This window comes from Platichthys flesus, chromosome 24 (assembly GCF_949316205.1).
Source record: "Platichthys flesus chromosome 24, fPlaFle2.1, whole genome shotgun sequence".
NCBI lineage: Eukaryota > Metazoa > Chordata > Actinopteri > Pleuronectiformes > Pleuronectidae > Platichthys > Platichthys flesus.
In genome coordinates, this window is record NC_084968.1 from 13,604,050 (window position 1) to 13,628,544 (window position 24,495).

At 43.6% G+C, this 24,495-nt stretch overlaps 4 protein-coding genes across 7 annotated transcripts in view; all 4 read right to left on the reverse strand.

The window, feature by feature from the left end:
- Window positions 1-46: 46 nt before the first annotated feature.
- LOC133949803 (uncharacterized) lies at window positions 47-4,664 on the reverse strand. The gene is made up of 5 exons (XM_062383792.1): window positions 2,670-4,664; window positions 1,441-1,710; window positions 1,089-1,355; window positions 515-664; window positions 47-431 (listed from the first exon to the last, which is right to left on the reverse strand). Exons 1-5 carry the CDS (start codon window positions 2,698-2,700, stop codon window positions 385-387), a joined length of 765 nt encoding a protein of 254 aa, XP_062239776.1. The 5' UTR covers window positions 2,701-4,664; the 3' UTR covers window positions 47-384.
- LOC133950310 (uncharacterized) lies at window positions 3,633-6,990 on the reverse strand. Its single transcript, XM_062384560.1, has 6 exons — window positions 6,819-6,990; window positions 6,112-6,465; window positions 5,803-5,998; window positions 5,490-5,554; window positions 4,820-4,945; window positions 3,633-4,228 (listed from the first exon to the last, which is right to left on the reverse strand). Exons 1-6 carry the CDS (start codon window positions 6,880-6,882, stop codon window positions 3,633-3,635), a joined length of 1,401 nt encoding a protein of 466 aa, XP_062240544.1. The 5' UTR covers window positions 6,883-6,990.
- Window positions 6,991-8,275: 1,285 nt separating this feature from the next.
- Window positions 8,276-11,557, reverse strand: ankrd46b (ankyrin repeat domain 46b). Its single transcript, XM_062384171.1, has 4 exons — window positions 11,437-11,557; window positions 10,326-10,668; window positions 9,986-10,144; window positions 8,276-9,834 (listed from the first exon to the last, which is right to left on the reverse strand). Exons 2-4 carry the CDS (start codon window positions 10,634-10,636, stop codon window positions 9,618-9,620), a joined length of 687 nt encoding a protein of 228 aa, XP_062240155.1. The 5' UTR covers window positions 10,637-10,668; window positions 11,437-11,557; the 3' UTR covers window positions 8,276-9,617.
- A 603-nt stretch (window positions 11,558-12,160) lies between these two features.
- col4a6 (collagen, type IV, alpha 6) overlaps window positions 12,161-24,495 on the reverse strand; it is a 72,893-nt gene continuing 60,558 nt past the window's right edge. For 3 of the 4 annotated variants that reach the window (XM_062383804.1, XM_062383802.1, XM_062383803.1), the window contains 24 exons: window positions 23,266-23,310; window positions 21,782-21,850; window positions 21,366-21,476; window positions 20,946-21,164; window positions 20,691-20,846; window positions 19,015-19,185; window positions 18,791-18,934; window positions 18,583-18,705; window positions 18,279-18,460; window positions 18,132-18,195; window positions 17,946-18,020; window positions 17,736-17,843; window positions 17,314-17,421; window positions 17,164-17,235; window positions 16,947-17,066; window positions 16,745-16,861; window positions 16,480-16,641; window positions 16,286-16,384; window positions 16,043-16,189; window positions 15,807-15,923; window positions 15,347-15,538; window positions 15,084-15,255; window positions 14,864-14,978; window positions 12,161-14,537 (listed from right to left, as the gene is read on the reverse strand). In XM_062383804.1, coding sequence (XP_062239788.1) covers window positions 14,277-14,537; window positions 14,864-14,978; window positions 15,084-15,255; window positions 15,347-15,538; window positions 15,807-15,923; window positions 16,043-16,189; window positions 16,286-16,384; window positions 16,480-16,641; window positions 16,745-16,861; window positions 16,947-17,066; window positions 17,164-17,235; window positions 17,314-17,421; window positions 17,736-17,843; window positions 17,946-18,020; window positions 18,132-18,195; window positions 18,279-18,460; window positions 18,583-18,705; window positions 18,791-18,934; window positions 19,015-19,185; window positions 20,691-20,846; window positions 20,946-21,164; window positions 21,366-21,476; window positions 21,782-21,850; window positions 23,266-23,310 — 3,149 coding nt within the window. In that variant the 3' untranslated portion in view covers window positions 12,161-14,276. The remainder of the gene's footprint in view (window positions 14,538-14,863; window positions 14,979-15,083; window positions 15,256-15,346; window positions 15,539-15,806; window positions 15,924-16,042; window positions 16,190-16,285; window positions 16,385-16,479; window positions 16,642-16,744; window positions 16,862-16,946; window positions 17,067-17,163; window positions 17,236-17,313; window positions 17,422-17,735; window positions 17,844-17,945; window positions 18,021-18,131; window positions 18,196-18,278; window positions 18,461-18,582; window positions 18,706-18,790; window positions 18,935-19,014; window positions 19,186-20,690; window positions 20,847-20,945; window positions 21,165-21,365; window positions 21,477-21,781; window positions 21,851-23,265; window positions 23,311-24,495) is intronic. The other variant, XM_062383805.1, reaches the window with a different exon arrangement.

Genomic DNA, 24,495 nt, shown 5'->3' on the forward strand with positions numbered 1-24,495 from the left:
CTGGAAGTCAGATGAGTGATTGTGAAACATAATTTCACGGCAGACAGAATGGTCAAATGTTTATTTTGTGTTAGGTCAACCAGTCACAGCAAATCACAGGAAAAACAAGATTTGAAAGCTTCACAAGACCATTCAACTTTTCATCTTAAAACAGACACTTGAGTAAATTGAGTCTGATGCTTCAGTGACTGTGATTATTGAGAATGTTTCCTCTTTCATTCCCACTCGTGGAAAACAGACAGAAACACAGGAAGCTGCTGATTCCTGTTTTTCAACAACAGAGTTTACACAAAATATAAATAAAAATATATTTTTTATGCATTATTAGAAATGGTGATCCTTATATATGATGTATTCTTCTTCATCAGCAGCAGACAGGTCTGATCAACTGAAGGACGGATGTTCAGAGGCTCTTTTTGCTTCAGCTCGAGCTGCAGGAGGAGAAGAAAAGTAATAATCAGGGATTTTTATTTTACTTTTGGGAAAAAACGAAACTTATTTCAGGGACTCCTACCTTTAGCCCACATTGTGTAAACCTTCACAGCCACTATGAGCATCACGGTGTAAAGGACGATAAGCAGGATGGTAAACACCAGCCTGGGTGTAGACATGAGAGGAGGAGGAGGAGGAGGAGGAGGAGGAAGAGGAAGGGGCTGAGCTCTGACTGCATGAGAGAAGAACAAATAACCAGCAGGTGAAGTTGTTGTGATATAGAAATGATTCAATCATCGCACACCATCAGCAAAGTGCTTTTAAATCTCTTGTTAAAACCACAGACCGAACACAAAGATGGACGCCATGACAGCAAAAAGTGAAGCCAAATCATTTGGATTGACCCCTGGTGGCTGACTGCAGCATAGGTCCTAAGCCTCCATGCTAGTGGACGTCAAACACATTTTTCTAAAAGTTGGTTTCCGTCGTTTAAGGTGTTTCCTGTTTCTGATAAGTTTGGTTTTAATAAGTTAATTAGTTTTAATCAGGCTGAAACATAACTGACAGCTGAGGCTCGTGATTGGTCAGAATGATGGATGCTACCACCAGGTCTGGCCTCTATACTCGTTTTTTAAGAATACAAACTGAGCGCCGACCTTTGCTGGTCACAGAGAACCAGCTCTGCGGCGACCTTCCTTCCGTGGGGTGTTCACACATGTAGAGTCCTTCATCGGACTTGGACACCGACGGGAAGGTCATCTTCCCTGAGGGACGAGTCCCAATGACGACACCATCCTTGTAGAAGTTGGCAGAGAAGTTAGAAGTGGTCGTGCCCTCCTCGTCCTCCTTGTAGAGACAGAGAAGCACCACCTCCTCCGCCTCCATCACAGGAAGAGCGGAACTCTTCAGGATCACTTTGCCGTCTGGAACACAAGCGTATATATGAGACCTGTTGTGGGGTAAAAAGTCGGCTTCAAACACAAAAGCTACTAGCATGTGTGGTGTTACCGGTAACGGTGAGGTTGATGGCGTTACTGCACTCCCCCCGGTCCGACTCACACCAGTACACGCCACTGTCAAATGGATAGGCGTCCTGAATGGTGCAGGAGGAGGGGTCAGGTACCTCGGCCCAGCTACTGGTGCACGGCTCAGAAATCAGCTTGGAGGTGTTTCTCCTCAGTTTCCAGACACCAGAGTTCGACGGCACTGCACAGCTCAGCTTGATGGAGTCATAGCGATGGAACTGGGATCTGTCCAGCTGGATGGTCAGTGTCGCTGCTGCCGATTCACACAGATAGAAAACAAGATTTAAAACCATCCCACTGAAGCCAGGACCTGTAAAGAAGCTATTCACACAGGGTTATTGTTTTCACACATGTGTGTGTTTGTACCATATAACTCCACAACGCAAGGACGGATTTTCGCCAATCCTGGTGTGAATGTTACTTGGGAGTTTATATGAAGGGGATTTGATTTTGGAAATGTATAATAGACATGAGCTTAAGCTAGATAGATATAATAAATCTCTGCAGCCTATCAGACTATAGACATGACCTGAAGCTAATATAGATGGAAAAATAATCAATGATTCTATGAAAGGAATCCAGATCACAGTGAGGTCAAGGAATGTTTTTTCCCTCATCTTTAATTTTGTGATAGGTTTTTATTTATTTACAGTGTGTGTGCAGTTTGTTGCAGATCCAAATAAAAATTACAGATTTTGTGAATATAAATGTTGATTCTACGGATCTACTGAGGGACGTTCTCATTTTTAATCCGATATACCAGCTCTAATTTTGTATCCTGCTTTAAATCCTATTTTCTCAATGTACGCTTGAGTGGGCTGTGATATGTTATAATGAGAATCTGACAGCCCAAAAAGCTGCAGAGACGTTTCCTCATCAAAACCTTCCACCATTTATACGAAAACAGGAAGCGTTAGATCAAATGTTATAGAACTATAAGCTGTCGAAGCTTCATATCTCTCAGAGGGATGAGTCACTAACTTCAAGCAGTGCTGCAGATCACATCATTTCCACATTAACGACCTGAACCACACGAAAAACAACAGGATTGTCAACAAACTGTCACAGAGAGGAGTCGGACCAGCGCAGCAAACTGTCACTTCAAGGCAGCAAAGGTTTCACGGGTAACTTTACTTTCACTGAGAAGTTAGAGGAAGACATTTGACCTAAATTCATATGAAAAATAATAATAACAAAAATAATATAGCTCACAAAGCACGAGGCAGATTGATGCGACGTCCATTCTGTCCCCACAGCGTTCGTCTTCTTCCTCTCAGGTAATCTGACAGCTTGTGAGCCCACATCCTCAAAACAACAGGAAACCATCTCTACACCCACATTAGATGAATACAGATAAATAAATCACACAGACTGTGAACCAATATTTATTTTTACAGCAATTTATTGTTTTGCATAAGTCTGCAATCATTGTTTTCTACCCTCACAATTTCAATTTCAGACAAGAGCAATACTTAAAACGCTGTATATTATTATCATACAATATAAGTACATTACAAGTATACAGTATTTTATGGCATTGTACGTATTTTTTTTTTTACTTATCTATTACATTTTCTAACAGTATACTTCCCATTTCCTTTTTGCTGAAGTAACCCAGTGAAGTTCCCCATGGTGCGATACTATCTTAATGTCTGAGGCTCAATCGCTACACAACCACAAACATTCACACCAGCCATCGACCTCAGGCTGAAACCACAACAGGAAATGATGCAGCCTGAGAAGCGAAAGTGAAATAAAACTAGTACATGTCAACGCATATCCACAACAAGGCCCCCATTAAAAAAACCTTTCCATCTCACAAAGTTTAAGAAAGAATTAAACAGGCATCCCCCGACGTGTCCTGCAACTCGGTATGAGTTACTCAAAGAACAGAAAGTGCTCACATGAATCATTTAAGTCACCTCCGACCTCCTTCAAACGTCAGGAGAACGTCCAGAGTTCACATGTCTTAATGAGGAACCAGGGAAAAGACCAGTTCCACACCTGGAGTCCTGAACCCTGACTCCCAAATTTGCACCAAAAAAAATTTGAGTGTCACCAGCATAGAAGTGATAAGCCATATAAAATGATAGAGTTTTCTTAAGGACCAGTAATGCAAACCTTAGATTTTTTTTTTAAACCCTCCAAACTCCCATCCCAGAGTCTCAAACCCTTTCAGGTGGCGTCTTCAGGTAAATCTGCCAGGACACTGTAACGGTTTTGAGTCCCAGCTGAGCTTTGGAACTTTGCACCATTTACATTAAGGCGCTCAGACAAACTCTTGGAACGCCTTAAAGGCTCATTCTCTGAAAAGGAGTCTTGAGAAGGATCGGACGACACAGGGCCATGATAGTGTGTAAGAGAAATACAGCGGCGTCTTTCTCTTGGGCGGTCCGGGGAAGCAGTTTGCTTCCGGACGCCAGGTTCTATATCCTTCTCCTGGGATAAGCTGTCGGAGTTTGAATAGTTGTTATTGGAAGAGGCCCCTGGTTTTGGATTGTTGCTGTTGGGACAATCCAAAACTGTTGGGACGTCAAACGCAGGCTGGTCGGGCTGGTGTGCGACAGGGCTCTGCGTCGATCGAATGTGTTTCAGTTCTTCACGTTGTTTACTAATGATCCTGTCTTTCTCTTGAGACTGCAGCTCCAGTTCCTCAAATTTACGTGATAACTCACTGTCAGTCTGGTTTAACAGCAGGGAAGAATATTCATCTTGGTTATCTGTGCTTTGTACTGGTGGCTGATTGCTCTCTGGAGGTGTTTTTCTTCTCGCTGTATGAACACACAAAAAAAATTGCTTTTGGTACAATTAACATTAAAAGACAACAAATATATCAAAGCAATTCTATAAAACTTCTTGACCTTAAAATAACAGCTTCTGAATTATTTTGGATGCTGACTCGCAATAAATCGTTACAAACATTCTCTAGTTACAACTTTTCAACTGGTCCTTTTTTTGGTCTTGTTTTTTGCAACTGCTCGTTAGAAAAAAAGACAGATCATTCTTCAAGAGCAACGATTAATTGCTGGATCAAATAAATAATCGTTCAACTAATATAATAAAAAAAGTCATTATAAGCTCACTACATCATTCATAATGACAAGTGGATGATTAAATCTCTGCCCATGCCACAACTACTGTTCTTTTATTAAATCAAATAAAAAAGCGACGGTGAATCAAAGTTTTGACAAAGACACTTTTTTTATCAACAAAACACAGAATTTCCTGAAAGACGATATATACATAACATGATATACAATGATATATATAATTCAATACATTTGTGTCTTTTTAATGATTTGGCTTAAGATGCTGGCGGCGATTTTGTATCTGCAGGTAAAATGAAAAAGTTTCTGACTTACCAAAGTAGGAACGAATTTTATTCCTAAAACCGCTGAGGAGGACAAATCCAATCCCCACAGTACAAACAGCACCAGCAACCGCACCAGCAAAGTAGGGCCAAACTGGGCAGGACTTCTTGTCTTTAGCTGAAATGAGAGTTTTTACCTGCAAGTTATTTCAGAAACGTTATAGACTTAATAATAATTTATTAATGACTTTGAGGTAGTTTGTTAACCAGCAGAGGGCGCTCACTATCAGCTTGATCTCGTGCCTGCCCTCTCATATGTAATGCGCGACATGTCAAACCTGATTTTTGGAATACACGCCTAGTTGGCACACCTCTGAACAAGTAGAGTGAGAGCGGAGGCCGACATTTCCTTCATGTGCTGGAAGCGTTTGACATATTACCAGAGAGAGGGCCAGCTGGCCAATCAGAGAAAACTAGGTTTTATCGGGAGAGAGACAGGAGCTAAACCAAGTGTTTGAGACAGAGGCTGAAAAGAGGAGCTGCAGCAATGAACAGTCTGAGGACAGTGACGTTATTTCTGAAAGTTAGAGCATGAAAACCTTTTCAAGTTATAACACAAACTAAAACTAATCAAGCTGAAGTATTAAAGCTCTAACTAAAGTCTCCATTAAAGCATGAACGTGAGTTCAGCTTCCAGTGACTCCAGTTGAGTCCCACTGTACCTGTGAAGTAAATCTGTGCATCTCTGAACTGGTTTGTCTGAGGCTGGTGAACTCTGCAGGTGATCCTGAATAACACAGAAGATATAAGAAGTGAGTTTGCGTGGCTGCAGCTCACAGATGTAGAGTTTTCTCCTTGAAGAGATGACTGTAGATCTGCACTGATGTTGTTTCATAACATTTAAATCATGGAAACTCTTGTAACACCTGAAATAAAACCTCCATAGCGGAGATAAGAAGAAGCTGTGACTGCTTCCCAGTGGAGTCAGATAAACATCTCCTGTAAGAAGGTTTGAGAATGAAATTTAAAATGAACCTGTCGGTCGCAGTCGGCACTTTCACTCTCACTCTGAAGGGGAAACATCCGCTGGAATCTGGATCTTGCTCTTCAGCATAAATTTCCTTTCCTTGATGGTCAAGAAACGTCATGTTAAGATGTGAATGCCTGCTGTTCACCTCACACTGCAGAGTCCCTACATCTACAACTGAGAGCTTTGGCTCGGGGGCAGCACCTGTAAACGTACAATAAGAAACTTTTCTTTTATATTGATCATAAATAGAGATCTCCAGTATTTCACAAAGGCATATAAAAGATTTTATGGCACATAAATTCAACTGGACGTACACACAATGAGCTTCAGTGTTTTGATGACTTCCCGTTTCTTGTCACGGATAATACTGCATTCGTGCTTCCCTGCATCCGAGGGCCGCACGTTTGAAATCCTCAAAGAGACGCTTCTGTTTTGCGTTTTGTTCATGAAGACACTGGTCCTGTTCTGGAAGTCCTCATTCTTCTCCACAAAGTCCTCCCGGCCATCCCGGTACAGAAAGGTGATGTTTTTTTGTCCCAGACCGTCCTTGGACCACTCCACCGTTGGGTTGTCTCTGACGGTGCCATTGATTTCACACGGCAGAACAACCGGCGCGCCAGCAGAGGCGTAAATCTTCGGCACCCTGTCATCAGAGGTTTCCCTTGAGTCTAGAAAGACATAAAACATGGTGCACTCATATTTTTTTTTTACTTTTCATTATTGTTAAGTCCCATGAAAAGAAACTAAAACTGTTTAAATGAATCCTATCAACACAAATCATTTGTGTAAACCTGATGCATGATGTTGCTCTGTACCATAGAGCTCTATTGTAATCTGAAAACTACTGCCACGTAGTTTACTTTAACGTAAACTGCTTTGCTGCTGTGACTAAACAATGTCCGAACAATAGCAGCTTCCTCTTATCTCAGTTGCATTTGCAAAGAACTACCACGATGTTCTGGGGTAATTGTAAAAAAGACAGAAGTCCAGTGGAGCCTTCAGATTAAAGCATCACACACACCTGAATGAGTGGACAGCAGAGCAGCGAGCAGCACAAGACGAGCGTCCATGACAGAAGCCGACATGTCAATGATGTTTTCAAGCAAGAAGAATAAAAGTGAGATGTTGGAAAACAGGTTTCACTTGTTCAAGCCCACGTGACACTTCCTCCTCAATGACATGTTCAATCTTACTGGCAAATAAGCAGACTGATCAGAGCGTACTACACACTAACAACACCCGGAAACTTTACAGAGATTTACATAGAAGCAAATCCCCCCCCCCCCCCCACAGACAAGAATGAGCCTCTTCTACTGTCTCTGATGAGGGAGACACAGTATTTTTGCCATAAGTTCTTCATGAGACTGGTATTGTTGGACTAAGTACGCAGTGAGTGCTCATGATCTGAAGTTGCACAATGCCTGGCTATGGCTCCACACACAGACGATCCCAATATGAGGAAATGATTCTTCACTGTGATATGATCTGATCACAGTTAACCCCGGTCTCACCTCCAGAGCTGTAATCTCATATAAACTGTGCAGATCTTTCTGTGCAGTTTTGATTACTTTAGTCTGTGCAACGTCCATCCCTTTGTTTGTGCAATCCTTTTCACATTGTAAATATTATGACTATTTTAATATGTTCCGTATGTTTTCCTTATTTACTCATTAAAAAGATGCTACTAATTTATCTTGTCTTAGATCGGACAAGTTGAGTTCAGACAATTTCTCATACACGCAGCTGGGGACGCAGCTTTCCCTTTTTGGAGGTTGTGTGCTTTGATCTTTACAAAGGGAAATTCTAGAGTCACAACATAAAACACACACACACACACACAGTAGGAAACGCTGGAATACTAACCTCATCAAGCCATAAGCATCTTGTTCATCCAGCTATTTTTGTTAACAGAGGTAATGTTTTGATTGTGTTTGGTTTGTTTTATTCACACACACACACACACACATCTTATTCATCTTTTTATCTTTAATAATGCATCAAGTAAGAGGTTTCCTTGCAGTTTACAGCTTCAGTTCTCTGAAAATCTATTTTATATTCAAGCAAATTTGGCGTTGTAGACTAAAATACCCCGAACTGAATCGATTTGGGAGATAAAAGGCGACACACAGCCGAACAGTGTCTCTATATAACAACAGAGATCAAAGCCAAGGATCAAGAAAAGGTCTCTTACAAAGAATAAGTGGACAATTGCATCATAGGCATAAACTGCTGATCATGAATTACTGGGGAACTGCAGGAAAGCAAATCTGTCATCTGATTCCAGAGAAGCTGATTTTTGAAAAGTCCCGGAGTGAAGTCAGATTATCCACATCTGTACTGAAGTGTATGGAAAATAGGCAGATGTTGTACATACAGTACATCTACACAAATAATAAGCACAATATTTTCTAGCTGTAAATATGAGCGTTCAGGTAGAAGACGAAGTGGTGATGGATTCAGTCATAATGGAGATTCCAATCATTCATACACATTCTTTATTTCCACGTTAAATTAGGAATTACGTTAAACGTGTTATTGTTCACAGAAAATCAACTTCGGAAAAATCTACAACAAATAAAAAACAACAGTTATTGAGTACATGGATGTAATATAATGAATATACAAAGAGAAGAAGCTATAACCTTCAATCTGCTGCCATAATCCTACTTTATAAGCATTGCGTCTGGTCATGATGTTCAAAACAATGCAGTAGATTTTAATGCAAAGAAATGCTTAATGATTCAGGCAGGAATGTTACAAACTCAAAAGGCACACAGTCAAGGTGCTTCTCTAAACCTCTTCACTTATCAGAATTAAGATCATTGAATTAATAAATGCAGACATTTCAAGAGCAAACCGGGTTAAAGACAGCAGGAGGCAAAGCATTTTAACAAAAGAAAACAGTATGAAAGAAAACGAATAGAGAGGACATTTGATAAATAGCAAGACAGAGAGACTGGACAAACAAACAGAAAAAAACATGAAAATAAAAGAGAGTGTTGCCAATATACAGCTTGTAACAGGGAATGAAAGCAGGAAATGCCATCGTTTGACTGTGTGTAACAAAAGAAGCATCATATTGTCTTCACTAGTACAGTTTCAGAAGTTTGAAATGAGCGGGACGTGTTTCATAACATGTGGCTTGTTGAAGCAACACTATGGAACTTTTAACCTTAAACAAGTAGCAGCTTGTTCAAAGTGAGTCAGATGTTTCAGTGGCTCTGAATCAGGAGAAAGTTTCCTCCTTCACTCCCTGAACATCTGTTCTCTAGTGAGTGGGTTCCATCTCCTGTGAGAGGAAGTGACCGAGAGTCACAGACTGTCACAATCAGCTGCAGCTGAAGAGTGAAGTTGAACTGAGATCAGTTAAAAACACTCACACTGAAATATGAAGAATTATAAACAAAAGTTTGGTGGATTTGTTACAGAAGCATCTCTTCAGGTTCAGGAAGCAGAGGATCATGGGTAGATGTGTAGCTTACTAAAAGTCACGTAGTGTTGCTTCCCACATGTTGTCTCAGTCTTTCTGTTAGTCATCCCACAACCTCGCAAAGGTTTACGTTGCTTGTTTAAGTTTTTGTTTTTAGCTTTTAATGGGTTTTGCGCTTTTGCATCACTGCGTTTTAAAAATGCAATTTTATAACAAAACAATGATGCTTTAACTATTTGTACAGAGAATAAAACATGAGACCAGGGCAGCAAATAAGCAAAAATCTGAGTTTAGGTACAAACAGTCGAAAGCAGAACTTCCCTTGATTATCTCACTACCCTCTTAAGCCATGCTTGTTCGTCACTGCCCTCATCCCCCCAGCCTTTCACCTCAGTGCACCAGCTCCAGCTGACTGGTGGAGAAAGGAAGGACCCCGCTGACGTAGTAGGCGATGCCCAGCGAGAGGAGGGCGATGACCACAAGCAGCAGCAGAACCCTCCAGAAGCCCAGGTCCTCCACGAACTCCTGCCAGGTGGTCCTGAAGCTGGACAGGACGCCCTCGCTGCTCTGCAGGTTGGGGTTGAGTAAAGAGTGGCTCTCCATCGCACTGGGAGAGACAGAGGAGGTCATTTCCATGAATCTTGTGGAGGGGTGGGGGGGGGCATGGCCCAAGTAAGAAACCATTCAATTTAACGGCAGATCTGAATAAACCCCTCCTCCACCCAGAAAACCCCCTCACCCTTTCCATCCCTGCTCACCTCTCACTGTCGGCCATCTGCATGGTCTCCAGTTTGGAGTGCGGCCCTCTGTTGAAGCCTTTCACCTCCTGCTCCTCGAGGCCCTCCAGCAGGCGGATGGCGTCCTTGTTGACGCCGCGCCTCTTCGCCAGCACCAGAGGAGTCGATCCGTTGTGATTACTATCGTGAAGTAGAGGGCTTCGAGTTAATAGACACATTCGGAACTCAGATGTATTAAAACTGATTTACACGGGGGGGGGGGAAACCCCACAAACAACAAAACAATTTACAAAGGGATCAAACAAAACACAACATTCTCGCGAATATCATCCGTATCCACTGAGATCATTTAATTTCTCACCAGATGTCAATCTTCAGGCCGTTGGACACCAGGAATTGTATAGTGTCCACATGGCCACACAGGTGCAGTGCTGTGTTTCCCTGATAATCAGTCGCCAACAGATCGGCCCCGAACTTGTGCAGCAGGCGACAGATGTCCACGTTCCCTCTGGCGGCGGCTAGGTGCAGGCCCGTGCGGCCCCGGTTGTCCCGGATGTTTGGGTCGCATCCCGTCTCCAGGAGCCTCTTGGAGAAGGGCAGGTCCCCGTCGATGCAGGCCTGCAGCAGAGGCACGTTGGTCTGCGACGAGTCGTTGATGAAGACATAGGACATGTCCGAGTGGGTGTCAGAAAATTCCAGCGTACCTGCGATGAGGAAAAACAGAAGATACACGTCGGTGTGTCACAAGGAAATCACAATCTGTGTCACTGGTCTGAACTTTAAACCATTGTAGCAACATTAAGGTTTCCTCACAATAAACCTACAGACGACAACAACAACAATCCATTACTGCTCCGGATTCTCACATCCATTTAAAAAACTCTTTTCCAGCTCCGTGTTTACAAAGAACACAAACCTTAATATAAACAAATAAACAATGTTATGAGTGATTGTAACAGTTCATAACTCCGTAAAGTGGGTCTTTAAATCACTGCTGAGATTTAATGATTTTCATCTGACGTGGCATCACATCAGTAATCCGCACAACGCAGCTCATGATCGGACTTGATTCATGGCTTCAAAGACCCTGGATAGATCACAGCCATTTTAAAAATTGATATATTTCTATCCTTTGATTACAAACAAAGCTACAACATCATATCAAGCTAATTCCCTGTGTGTGTTCATATATATACTGATGGCGGCTAGCTACAGCGTTAGCAGCTAGCAGGGATGAATATGGCCGCATCGGGAAATCCTAACAACACAATAATTTTGGTAAAGCGTCTCTGCAGCGCACATAGTTTAAATAAACATTAACTTGCAGCTGCTACGAGCTAACGAGCTAGCGGGGCTAACGGGTAGCGAGCTAGCTAAACCTGCAACGCGCCGCTGCGACTGTTTTAACGTGGAGATTTGACAACTGACGGATCCTCCACGTGAGTCCGTGCTCGCTGTCTGTGACCACCCACCTGTTGATTGGTCCCAAGTCAGAAGAAACAAACACTCGTCGCTTTCCTTCGAGCTAACACCGCTAGCTGTGTTGTTGTTGTTATGACGCTTACTTCTACTTCGGGTTGTTCTGAACTCACTGCCGCGCCACCTGCTGCCCTGGAGGTGTAGTGCCTGTAGCTCTGCCTCAGAACAATGGGCTAACACTGACGTATGCTTTATTCATTTTCTATTACTTTCCACATATAATTTTTCATTAATATCATATTGTGAATTTATACCCATTTATGCACAGTACACACATACATCTTTATATGATAAAACTATATATTTTATACTACTATTTAGTGTATTACTGTGAAATTATACCCATTATATATGATAGAACATATCAATGTTATAATTCTATTCATATCGCACACCATACCTGCCTTAAACTAACATATAAACATTTATTTAATATTTCCAATTATGTACACTTTCACTGTAAATCTTTATTATAATATTCCTTTGCTTATTTTATACTTTCACATGCTCTCATTCTGACAATATGCTGCTGTAACAAGTTCATTTCCTAGATGTAGGTTAAATAAAGTATTTCATATTATCTTATCTTATTCATAAATTTCTCTTTAGATCCTGGTAGTAAAAACAATTATGCCAAGTTGAGTATTTGTATAAAGTACATATACATATACAACATTCTCGGAGCTGAAACTCACAAATAATAATTATAATTCAGCATTTCTCGGTTGGATTAGAAACTTTATTTCCAAATGTGTGAGCACAGAAATACACATTACAATAAAAAGACGTGTTATGATTCTTTTCCGTTATAAATCCTCTTTGAGGAAAAAACTGCACTTTTCTTTTTTCTGTCACTCCAGGCACTTTGAGCATGTTGCTTGTTGAACATGTGGTAAAAGAGCTGTGAAATCCTCAGCCGTGAATATACTTTCCATATAAAAACATCCTAAAGACGTTTTTTTTTTCTCCATAATATTTTTAATGTACACATCATAATCTTCCCATTCCCCCCCCCCCCATCTCAGTAAATAAAACCAAGGGATAGTATCAAGACTTAAGTAAAATAATTACAATCTAGATTACAAACCAGCAAATGCAGACAAAAAAACAACGGAGGAAAAAATTAAAACAACAAAACAGAAAAGGTGAAATGTGACATAGGGAATGAAGTCAGGGACTATCAGTGGAGCTATGTGCAGACACAGAGGTCGTAGTGGTTACAAGTCACCCAGAGGCTTTCACTGCCCGCGGATATGATCATAAACACGTAGACAGTTCAACGTAAGAAATGATCTGCGAAGAAATAAAACACTTCTTCCTCTTTTATAATCCGTGGACAGTGAACAGACACAGAACTGGGAGAACATAGAAATACAACAAGGAGCTAAACATTATAGACCTTTGCGCTAACATATTTTTTCTGGGAAATACAGTAAGCACTATGTACAGCAAGAATTCATCTATGTGTGTGTGTGTGTGTGTGTGTGTGTGTGTGTGTGTTTCCTGTTGTCAAGGGTTCACTCTGATTTAAAAGAAAATACGAGTTTGGTCACAACATAAAAAATAAATCCTGTGAAGGTGGAGATGAGGAGACACGCCCCCTTTGTCCGACTCGTTTTTCATCGTTCTGATCCAGAAGAGCTCACATCAGTGCATTATAAATATAAATGAGTGGCCTCATTCAAGTGACTGGAGTTAACTGAAGCGGTTGCAGGAGAGGTTTGTGTTTATATTGCAGTTAGAATAGACAACTTATCGTTAAAGGCTGCGTCTCAAGTCGACGGTCAGGGTTGTGTAGCACCAAATGTGAAACGTGCAAACGTCACAGGAATACGAGACAAGACAAATGCAGAGTTAACGGGCTGTTCTGAGGGTTTTTGCACAAAAATCTAACACATTGCATTTCTTCCAGAAAACAGTGTAAAGGTGTTGTCTTCAGTAGCAGGTGGAGCTTGAGCATAACATTGAAAAAGCAAAAGCTCGAGGAAACGTAAGTGAGTTAAGAGGATTTGGTTTTATTACATTTAATTAAAATTGATTTAATTCAGGTCCCTGTGTTTTGGGCATCTGATCGATTTAAGCTCTTCTTTCTGGTTCTTCTTCCTCGGCTGGGTTTCACTGTGGTTTGCAAACCAGCTAACAGGTGCAGTACCACCACCTCATGATGTTATAAACTATTATATATAGAGAGAGAGTTTCTGTGTAGCTCCTATTACAGCATAAAAGAAAGAATAAAATCTGTACATGTCTCAAGTATCAAGTCTCTGCAACTTGATTCTCAAACATATCAAACATAAGCTTTTCATGCAACACGAGCAGAATCCACAGGACAGAGGATGTAAATGAACTGCAGTTACACTCTTGTTTCATTTCAAATGTGTCTGTGATCCAGGATCAGGTGAGCGTCTGCTTCAGTTAAACCAGATCAGCTGTTGAGAATCACACCAAAGACATCGGACTCCTCTCCGATCGGACTCATCTGAAGCACACGTGTGAGCGAGGTAGCCGAGAAACGATTCTCGCCCCCCCCCAAAAAAACATAACGAGACACAAAATACACACAAAAGAACATAAACAATAGCACCATTGTCAGTGATAATCGAGAGAAGAGTGAACCCTTCTCTTTTCATTTCCTCCATCCAACACTCATTCCTAAACGGGGATAAACATTAAAGAAACGCTCTGAAAACGCACAATCGAGGGGCTTGTTTTCAGTCAGTCACATGTTCTTGGTTTTTATAGATTTCTTTTTAACTCATTTCCTCCTCTTTATTTCCTTTCCTTGAAGTGTTAGCGCATCACCTCCCTCCGCTCCTCCATCCTTCCTCTCCTCCTACAACAGCTTGCTGCAGACTTGGCAGCGGCTGACCCTGGAGCGCTCCTGGCCTCCCTTCAGGGTCTCCTGCGCCGGCGAGAAGCGGAACTCCGTGTTGGGATCCACGGTGATGAGCCAGAAGCTGTACTTGTTGGCGAAGTAGTGGCAGGAGCCCTTGCCGCCGTTGCACTCGATGAACGGCGTTGCGCGGAAATCTTCCAGGCAGGAGCCGGGGGACACCAGGGACTGACCGCCGCCCTCTGCACCCGCCGCCGTGTGCTGTGCAGGAAAAAGAAAAGTTTAACTTCCTCTGTTTTAAACTCTCCTCTGCTCTTTTTCAAGATGAAGCTGGAGTTCGAAACGAAAGTCGAGTTTTGAGAAGCTCCATGAGAAAATTAACAGTTAGAGAGTTTTGCTACCAGTGGCTTGTTCACAGTGACCTTTGACCTCGACCTTGAGATAAACAACCAAGTTAGAGCTGTCGATTGTTGAATTTCTTTAACTTCCCCACACGAAAGGTATAATCAAATATATAACAGCAGTTTGAAATGATGCATCAACTAATCTTTAGGAAATGGGAGTAGTTTTTTTATTTTTAAACGTACCATCAGGAAGGAGTATCCTATCCAGAGGCTCCTCCAGCCGGGGGGGCAGCTGGGGATGTTCATGTCCTGACTGTGGACGGCCACAGCCTGAGACGGAGCCTCACAAACCGAACACCTTGAACGGACAGGAAGCGTACATTACACATTACGTACAAATCGAAGCCAAATACAACAACCCAAAAAACGTGCCCACGGATTTTAAAGAGCCTTTAATTAATACCTGCTGATATAAGGTCGGATCTGCTGCTCGGCCACGGGCATCATGGGTATGGGCGCGGTTGTGGAGAGCCAGTAGGACTTGTCGTTGCGGCTGGCGTAGTAGCAGACCTCGTTGGGGGAGCAGTAGAGGAAGGGGATGGTGCTGAACCTGGGGAGACACGAGCCCGGCTGACCTACAGAGACCAAGAGAGGAGGTTTCACACCGTTAACGGATCGGCTGCTGAGACCTACAAATCTAAACTCCCAGGTGGAGCGTCTCCGTACCGAGATCCTGGTTGTGGGCCTTTTCCTGCCCCTCCACGTACAGCAGGCTGTAGCCTTCCCACAGCTTGGCCATGCCCTGAGGACACATGGGAACCTGGGCGTCCTGGCTGTGCTTCACCAGCGTGTAGCCGATGCTGGAGCCACGGCCAACTCCGCCGGGAATGCCGGGGCGGCCGATGTTACCGGGAAGACCTGAGGAGGAAGAAATGAGATTAAATATTAGAATTGAAAGTTGCTTTCAGTGCAGAATTCATGCGTCAGAATGTGGAGATTCATGAGTTTAAGTATTTTCAGTGGCTCTATTGTTGGGTTTTATAGGGAAATCAATTAATAACAAGACATAAGTAATAAATGAAGAATAGGTAAAGTTTAAACAATGTTTTAACCCCAAACCTGAAGCATCTATCTTACGACGAGGACACACTGAGGACAGATACACACAAGCAGACACACCACCAACCTTGGTCTCCAGTTGGCCCCGGGAAACCAGGTGGTCCACCCTCACCGACCGTGCCAGAAGGACCAGCAGATCCGGTCCTGCCCAGTTTACCCACAGGGCCAGGAGGACCTTTAGCACCTGCACCAGAAGAGTCTTTTATTTTCATCTCCATTTTTCATACATAAAAATAAAGGAAATCAACTCTTTTTTATTCTTAAACTGGTCTATACTCCGATTTGAAAAACATGATTGCTCACCTGAGGGTCCGGGAGTTCCAGGCCGACCGGACACGCCGGTCTCACCAGGGATTCCGCCATCGCCTGGGAAACCCGGGTCACCAAAGGTTCGTGGGATATCTGACCTCGTCTCAGTAGGTCCGGGGAGACCCTGACGACCAGGACGCCCTGGAGTGGAGGAGGTGGGCATGAACGATAAAAATGTCTATAAAATGATTCACTTCACTAAATAATTCTACTCGTTTCTGAGAGAAGTCGCCCTACCTGGCAATCCCTTGGCTCCTTTGTTCCCGTAAAAACCAGGGTCACCGTTGAAACCTTTTAGACCAGGACCTCCGCCGTAACCGCTATCTCCTTGTTCCCCTGGATAAAAAAAAAACAATGTTTAACTTCATTATCTTATTCTTTACATTTTTTTTTACGTTTGGCTCTCGTACTATTTTACAGCTTTACTCTACCTTTGATACCAGGGAAACCGGGGCCTCCGGGACTCCCAGGGCCTCCAGCTTCTCCTTTCCTGCCGGGGGAGCCAGGGAAACCTGGCAGCCCAGGGTCACCTCTGTCTCCCTGTGCTGTGCCTGGACCAGGGGGCCCGGGTGGACCTGGAGGACCCTGGAAACCTGGTGGAGAGAGAATATGAGATTTAGAGAGGAGAGGAGAAGGAAAGAAAATGGAAAGAGGAAGGAGAATAGGAAAGATAAAATTGGAAAAAAATGTATTTACCATACTCTCCATCCAGTCCAGGGAGTCCAGGATCTCCCGTTGGTCCGGGGTAATTCGACCCAACACTCACACCAGGAAGTCCAGGTCGACCAGGGAATCCTGGGAGTCCAGGACCACCTGACACAAACACACAAATCAGTCATTATTTCAATATTTGATTGTTTGATTCCAAACCAATCAGCTGACTCTGAGACTGTCTCACCTTGCTGTCCTCTCTCTCCCTTCCCTCCAGGAAAGCCGGGAGCTCCTGGGTAGGAGACGCCCCTTTCTCCCTTCAGCCCTGGAATACCCGGGGTACCTGGAAGACCTCCTGCGTTTCCACCTGGACCCAAACACAAACAAAATGTTCAACAGCGACTCATCTTCAATGTCTGTGAACTGCAGCCGACAGACGAACAGGTGTGTAAAGATGTCCGTACCTGGAGTTCCAGGGAGGCCTTTAGGTCCTCCGAGGCCGTTAAGTCCATCCAAACCAGGGGGTCCAGACAAACCTGTAAAAATACAAAACAGTGAGTGGGTTAGCTTTCTGCAATATGACAATGACAGAGAGCATCAGTGGTTCTCTTTACCTTTGGCTCCGGGTCCTCCCGGACTTCCCGGCAGACCAGGGGTCCCATCTTGTCCTCTTCGTCCTGGGTAGAAGGACTGACCCTTTGGTCCGGGGAAACCAGGGGAGCCTGGGGAGGGGATGAGATAAATGTGTTAAGAAGACATATTCTGCATATTACCCGGGTGATAATTTAGTAGGTGTCATGAGTCTAAAAGGTTTTCATGCTCTAATGTTCTGAAAACACATCACTGTCCTCAGAATGTCCAACTCTGCAGCTCTTCTTTTCAGCCTCTGTCTCAAAGACATGTTTTTTTGCTCCTGTCTCTTTAAGGCTCTCTTCCTCATAAAGCCCAGTCTGCTCTGATTGGTCAGCTGGTTCATTCTGATGTCATCACTTGTGAAATTAGTTTGTTTGTCGTTGTGTCGGACGGTGTCTCTCACCCATTATTCCAGGCCGTCCTCCGTCACCAGGAGCTCCCTTTGCTCCAGAGTAACCTGGACTTCCTGGAAAGCCGTTGTCCCCGGGAGCGCCGTCGGTACCTCGACCACCTGAAAATAAATATTCAGTCTGATGGGTAACAGATCCCGTTGGGAGGACCCAGATGTTTAGGTGATCCTTTGTACCAGTTCTCTGAGGAATGTGATCCTTACCTGGGAAGCCTGAATCTCCTGGCTGACCTTTAGGACCTGGACCTCCAGGATAACCATAACTCTCCCCGGGTATACCTGAGGGGAAAAGTATCGATGGATGAATGTTTGCACAGTGGTCATGTATTCTTAAAGAGGTGTGAGGTTGAATATATATATTTGATTGTTTGGATGATAGCTGATATTTACCCTTGCCACCAGGTCGACCAGATTCTCCTGGGTTACCAGGGAAACCAGATGCACCTTCATCACCCTGGAAGAAGCCGTCAGAAGTAGAAGCTGATTGGCTGAAACTTGCAAATGAGGATTTTTTAACAAGAGTGTGTGTTTTCCTACCCTTGGTCCGGACATGCCAGGGAATCCCATGATTCCAGCCTCTCCCTTTGGTCCAGGGTATCCTGGACTGCCTGCTCTTCCGGGGTAGCCAGGCTCACCGGGCTGTCCTTTACTCTGCTCCGCATAACCAGGCAGTCCAGGCAGACCCTGACGACCAGGTCGACCTGGCAGACCTTTGTCACCTGAAACCAGGTTCAGAGTGGAGGGCGTTTACAGGTGCAATTATATTTCCTCGTTGAAGGCAACATTGTGTTTGACATATACAGCTGTCGAAGTATGATGCAGCAACAGAAAGCGGTGTTACCTCTTGGTCCGGTGAAGCCAGGAGATCCGTTGACTCCAGGGTCTCCGAGGTCTCCTTTCTCCAAGTAATTTGACGGAATGGGTAAGCCGGGCAGTCCTGGGCGGCCGGTGTATCCCCGCTCACCTGTAGAAGTAAAAACAAACCTTTGTGAAGTGTGATCTAACTCAACTGGTGTCATCACACTCGATCTTGTTCAAGAAAATTGTACCTTTCTGTCCGGGGTATCCAGATCCACCAGGAAGTCCATCTCTTCCAGGCCCTCCGGGCAGTCCTTTGATCCCTGGGAAGCCTGGACTACCAGGGCGCCCCGGTAGTCCAGGGAAACCAATCAGCCCTGGGAAACCTCTCTCACCTGCGGAAAGGCACAAATAATCAAAATGAGAGTCCTGTTAGTCACACGTTTTATTAAAGAGATGGAGAGCACCAGCGTACCCTTCCTTCCTGGGATTCCTGGAACTCCGTCTCTAGTTCCTGGTCCCGGAGGTCCCGGAATTCCCCTGGACCCTGGAAAACCAGGGGTGCCAGGCTGTCCGGGGGATCCCTTCATGCCAGCAGGCCCTGGGAATCCGGGGTCTCCTCTGTCGCCCTTGCGCCCGGGGTAACCTGTGGATGGGTGGACGAGGAATGAACGAATGATAGATGGTGAGACAGCCAAAGAAACAAATCATAATCATAATGTAAAATAAACTTACCTCATTTTTTTAAATAATTACTTAACTTACCTGCAATAAGTTTGTTAACAAATATTAAAATAAGCATGACACACACACACACACACACACACACACACACACACACACCTCCCCCCGCCCCCTGTTGCATTATTCATGACCTTGGTTAGGCTGCAATTGCACTTAGATTGTCATTGTGTCAGGATTTTAAACTTTAAAGCTGTAATGGTGTTTAGTTTCATTCAAATATTAAAGTAACTCAAGTGCAATTCCAGACTGAATTAGTGAGGCTGAACCCCCTGAGGTTCGTTGGTCCTGCAGGTAAGCACGCTAGCCGCTATTGGTTTACATTCTTAAAAAGCACGGCAATTTTCAACACATCTGTTCACATGGTTTCACCAACATGTCACTCTTCTGTGGGACCATGCAGGGATGTGCTGAAAACTGAAGAAAAAGCCTTTTTAAGAGTGTAGGGATAGGCCTCTAGATGTTAAACAGCGTTTTGGTCGTTACACAAACCTACTGCAATTAACACAATAACACACATACCCGGCACAGATTAGATTACTGGGGTTAGTCCTGGCTGCAAAAAAACAACAAGAAAACCCTAACACTGGTAGTCACGGTTCTTGGGGAAATGTTTTGTTTCTGAACGTCTCAAAACTAAAATGTCCATCTTCAGACTACACTTTGACAAACAACTGAACGAGTCTTTGCTTTATGGTGTGATGAGGTCATTTCTCTGAAGGTGATCACAGAACACACGTTCAGCTCGTTTACCTTTGTTCATAGTGGGTCATTTAATCCAAGGAAAACTGTGTCAACACTTGATTCACACTCCAACACTGACTCTGAGAGGGATTGAATTTTGGAGATGGACATTTGTTTCGCTGCACGAGAAGACGAGAGGATGCAGACACTTAGAGGGAGGGAGCAGTTAGAGCGTTTGGTCTTATGCTTGAACAGCAGGAGGATGGAGGGATGGAAGCCAAGGGAGTAAAGAAAAGAATGGATGGATGATGGATGGATGGACGGATGGATGGGGGGGAGAGTTTCTCACCTTGGCAGCCTATAACGAGTGACCCAACACCAAGAACAAGAGGATGGAGGGATGAGAGGATGGACGGAGATGAGGATGATGATGGTGTGTGGGAGGAAAGGAGGAGGAAACATAGGACAAAGAGGAATATAAAAGAGGAGGAGGAGGAGAAGAAATACACAGAGAAAAAGACCGGGATGAACCAACACTGGTAAAAGTGGAGGGACGAGGTGAAAGACTTCAGAACTAAATCGTAATTTTTCTTCTTCTAGTTTAAAGAAAGCTACAAATACAAAGAAAAAGACACGATCTTGTAAATGTGGAACATGGGTGACTAAACTTTCTGAAATTTGAATAAATTTGACAGAGGTCTGCCGGTTTCTGATTCTCCTCCTCACCTGGTGGTCCACTCAGTCCCTTGCTGCCAGGAAGTCCCGGTTGACCTCGGGTGGGGATGTCCTCACTTGAAAGTCCAGGGGGGCCGGGGAAACCAGGAAAACCGACAATGCCACGCTCTCCCTTTGGTCCAGAAACGCCTGAGCGTCCGTCAAAACCTGCCAGAGGAAGAATAATTATAGAGCGGCTGATTCGGCTGATTCGGCTGATTCAGCTGATCACTTTGGACAATGTGAGCATTTCCATCTCAGACCCACCGGGTGATCCAGGTCCTCCCGGCGTCCCAGGTTGGCCCTTGTCTCCAGGATATCCCGGTACACCGTCACGCCCCGGGGCACCAGGCGTGGCTCCCAGTACCTCTCCAGGCTGGCCCTTGGCTCCTGGACGCCCAGGAATGCCATCCTTCCCCCGGCCTCCGTCCAAACCTTGTCCTGGGATACCTGGAAATCCAGGATCTCCTCTGGGTCCAGGGAAACCTGCAGGAAGGGAAGTGACAGAGGAGAAGACGTTGCGGGAGGGATCATTTCATTTAACTATAAACTGTCAATAAATAAGGTCGATGGAGTTGCCACTTCCTCCAACTCCATCAATCATGGTGTTAACAAATTAAAATCAAACTTATCAGGAACATGAAGACTTTTATTTAAACTAAATGAAAGAAACCATCTTGAATTCACCTTGTGGCCCAGGTTGACCTCCAGAACCGGGGTCTCCTCTGTCTCCTTTGGCTCCGTCAAACCCGGAAAGTCCTGATGAGTAACCTTTGTCACCTGGTTCACCTTTCTGGCCTGACGGGAGCGGACAGTCGTACTCAATCATTTTGCTGTATTGACATTTTTTATTCTGCCACTGAATTGAGTTTGTTAACATTTCTGCATTTGTAGATTATTTATCTAAAAACCTTCTGGTGCACAGGAAGTCATGTGTTTCAATCAAAAATCATAGTTTAAGGAATTGCATAGAACAAAAACATTCTCATAATTAACCCATATTTTACAGAAATGTAAACTCCCAATTTTATATTTGTCTGATTCATTTTAACATTTTAACAAAATTACATCCGAGGAGCCTTAACACCTCTGTTGAGCTCTACCTTGTCGTCCAGGTGAACCGGGGTAACCGGGGTCTCCTTTCTCAGCGTCGTCGCATTTCCGATATTGGCCTGGTAGCAGTCACAGACAGGTTAGCAATCACACATAGACATTTCAATACACACATACAGGGAACCATTGAACACGCAACTGCAACGTTAACGACTAAAACAGTTTTAAACCTCATATCGCATAAAACCTCATGTATGAGATTTACAACAGAGTCGGGTTTGAAGTTAATATGGAGAGAAAATCGACTCCACATGGTCACAAAGGTAAAAAATACAAAAAGGTAAGTTACCAAACTTAGACACAAATCACTTTTACACATTTGTAAATCATGTCATAAATGTTGGTGAACACTTTGAGTCTATTTTCTCTCCATAAAAGTCCATGAAGGTGTTTAAAAATATTATTTAGGTCAAGAAACATGTAGGACAAACATGAATGCTCTATCTAAGAAAGACAAACTACTATAACCTAGAACAAGTGCATGATAAATATAATATCTGATAATTATATTCTATTTTTAATGGTACATTTATTCAACAGTTGATTCTTTGGTGATTGTCTTTCTCGTTGTTGATTGTCTGTCGCCTCCATTCACGCGTCATGAAAGCTGATGTGTGAATGGTCGTTAGATGGAAACGCTCAAACATTAGAAAGTTAAGTATAATTCAGAATGTGTGGGTGGGGGGGAGGAGGAGGGGGGGGGGGGGGGTATTTCCCCTTCCTCCTTATCTGGTGGTTAAAAGCGTCGAGCAGAGGCGGGGCTTGGAATCATGCGCCAGGTTTCAGCAGCTTTGATTGGAGGAAGAGCAGGAGGTGATTGGAGCATGAACTGGTCTCAGACTGTCAATCATCCACTGGCGGCGGCCGGATGGAGACCCTGAGGCGCAGGGAGCGAGGCGCTTCCATCGGCGCCGCCATGAACAGATGATTGACAGCGGGCCAGGGTGTAACAGACTACATCTCCCAGAAGTCCTTTGCTGTGATCGAGTCCTCATGGGCTACTGCAGTTCTATGGGTTTATTGATGATAGTAAAAATGATTTAATGATATTAAACAGATATGATTATTCTTAACCTTGCCACGGTTTCTTTATAACTTGCTCTTTATAAACGATGATCTGCGAAACTGAGCTACTGCCTTTCTTGAGTAGAACTCCCCCTAGTGTTCAGAATGAGAACACACCTGGAAGATGGTTTTCCAGCTGCTCACAAACTTGGGATCTGACTAGTCACTCCAATTTGATCGATCCCCTCACTTCTCTCTCCTGATTCGTGGATTTTATATTAATGAAATGGAAGGTTGAGTTCATTGTGAACGTGTTTTCAGACTGAATCTCCTCCTCCACCGTTTCTTCGTTAAGCTACGAGCTGGATTTCTATCAACGGCCTTAATGATTCCACCAGAGGCTGCGCTGCCTGAACCTGAGGCCCGTGACTCGGGCTCTGACCAGTGGATGAAAAAGTAAGTTACCCACCCTTTCCCTCTCCGCCGTCATAAACCCCTCCACAGCTGTTTTCACCTGGACAGATACACATGCACAGGGGAGGTCAGAGAGGTGGATGAACAGAGAGAGAGAGGGAGAGAGAGAGAGAGAGAGAGAGAGAGAGAGAGAGAGAGAGAGAGAGAGAGAGAGAAGATGGCGGCATACAAAGCATCTTGCATGCATGCGCCAATAAAGCAATTAAATTGTTTATCATCAAACAGATATCAGCAAATCAGCAATCACTTCCATTCAAGTAATTAAAGGCTCATTCAGTTAAGGCAAAGGGGAATATTAAAATGCTTCAAATGTAAAAGAGCTTAAAACCAGATTATTCCCCTCGACAGGAGGAGGGAGAGAAGGAGCGTCACATCAAACTGTTTGTGTGTCTGCCCCCCCACCCTCCCTCTCATCTCCTGCGAGCGACAATAACCTTCGTATTAAAAGCAAAAAAACAACAAAATCAGTGGTTTAGCATTAGCATCACGATACGAGAGCACACATTCACACCGAGCTGCTGTCGAGGACTTTGTGTCGTTTAGTCTCAGAGAGATCGAACTGAGTCAGGAGGAGGCTGGTGGCCACAGGGTGAACTTTATTTAGTCTCTTTTATTATAATAATGATTCTATATTCTATATTGTATAGATTTAACACTCTGAGGGGGTGTGGTAACTGTGTCTCTTCATATGTGGATCCAAATGTTACCAGATGTCTTTTTTTGTTAAGGCATTTTAAATTAGCTGAAAATAATATAATAACAGGATAATCTGCTTTTTAAAATATTTTTTTTTTAAACAGGAAATAGCATTACGGCCAGATTGATGAAAAAACAAATATCATTAAAAATAACCAACAGAACAGGGAAGAGGTTTGTGTGGTTCCTTCTTCCTATTACAACTTTATCATCAGATTAAAATGACGTCTTTACTTCGTAATATTAAAACTTTACTATCATTGTAATATTACGACTCTACAAAGGGAAATTGGTTGTATCTGTCACTAACAAATATCTTGTTCTTCCTCCAAAGACCAAACTCAACTCTGATTTGTTGAGTCCTCTCTCTGAGACTAAAGAAGCACAGTGGGCTGTTGTGCAATCAGCATTCAAATCTCAACAATGTGCATCAATCAGTCGACTAATGAAGCAGCTTATGGATCACAGATTATTGGCTGCAGAAGAGTTGCACAAGCACATTAATGGAGACCATTAATCGTGTAGTTGA

What these genes read in the sequence shown, in the direction of transcription:
- LOC133949803 (XM_062383792.1), bottom strand. Translation starts at nt 2,700, where the DNA reads ATGGACGTCGCATCAATCTGCCTCGTGCTTT. An exon ending in ATCAATCTGCCTCGTGCTTT is followed by an intron (nt 1,711 to 2,669) that starts GTGAGCTATATT and finishes GTGAATCGGCAG; the next exon opens with CAGCGACACTGACCATCCAG. An exon ending in GTTCTCTGTGACCAGCAAAG is followed by an intron (nt 665 to 1,088) that starts GTCGGCGCTCAG and finishes TCTCTCATGCAG; the next exon opens with TCAGAGCTCAGCCCCTTCCT.
- LOC133950310 (XM_062384560.1), bottom strand. Translation starts at nt 6,882, where the DNA reads ATGTCGGCTTCTGTCATGGACGCTCGTCTTGTGCTGCTCGCTGCTCTG. An exon ending in TCTGCTGTCCACTCATTCAG is followed by an intron (nt 6,466 to 6,818) that starts GTGTGTGTGATG and finishes ATGTCTTTCTAG; the next exon opens with ACTCAAGGGAAACCTCTGAT. An exon ending in AACACTGAAGCTCATTGTGT is followed by an intron (nt 5,999 to 6,111) that starts GTACGTCCAGTT and finishes GTACGTTTACAG; the next exon opens with GTGCTGCCCCCGAGCCAAAG.
- ankrd46b (XM_062384171.1), bottom strand. Translation starts at nt 10,636, where the DNA reads ATGTCCTATGTCTTCATCAACGACTCGTCGCAGACCAACGTGCCTCTG. An exon ending in GGCCTGAAGATTGACATCTG is followed by an intron (nt 10,145 to 10,325) that starts GTGAGAAATTAA and finishes ACTTCACGATAG; the next exon opens with TAATCACAACGGATCGACTC. An exon ending in CAGATGGCCGACAGTGAGAG is followed by an intron (nt 9,835 to 9,985) that starts GTGAGCAGGGAT and finishes TGTCTCTCCCAG; the next exon opens with TGCGATGGAGAGCCACTCTT.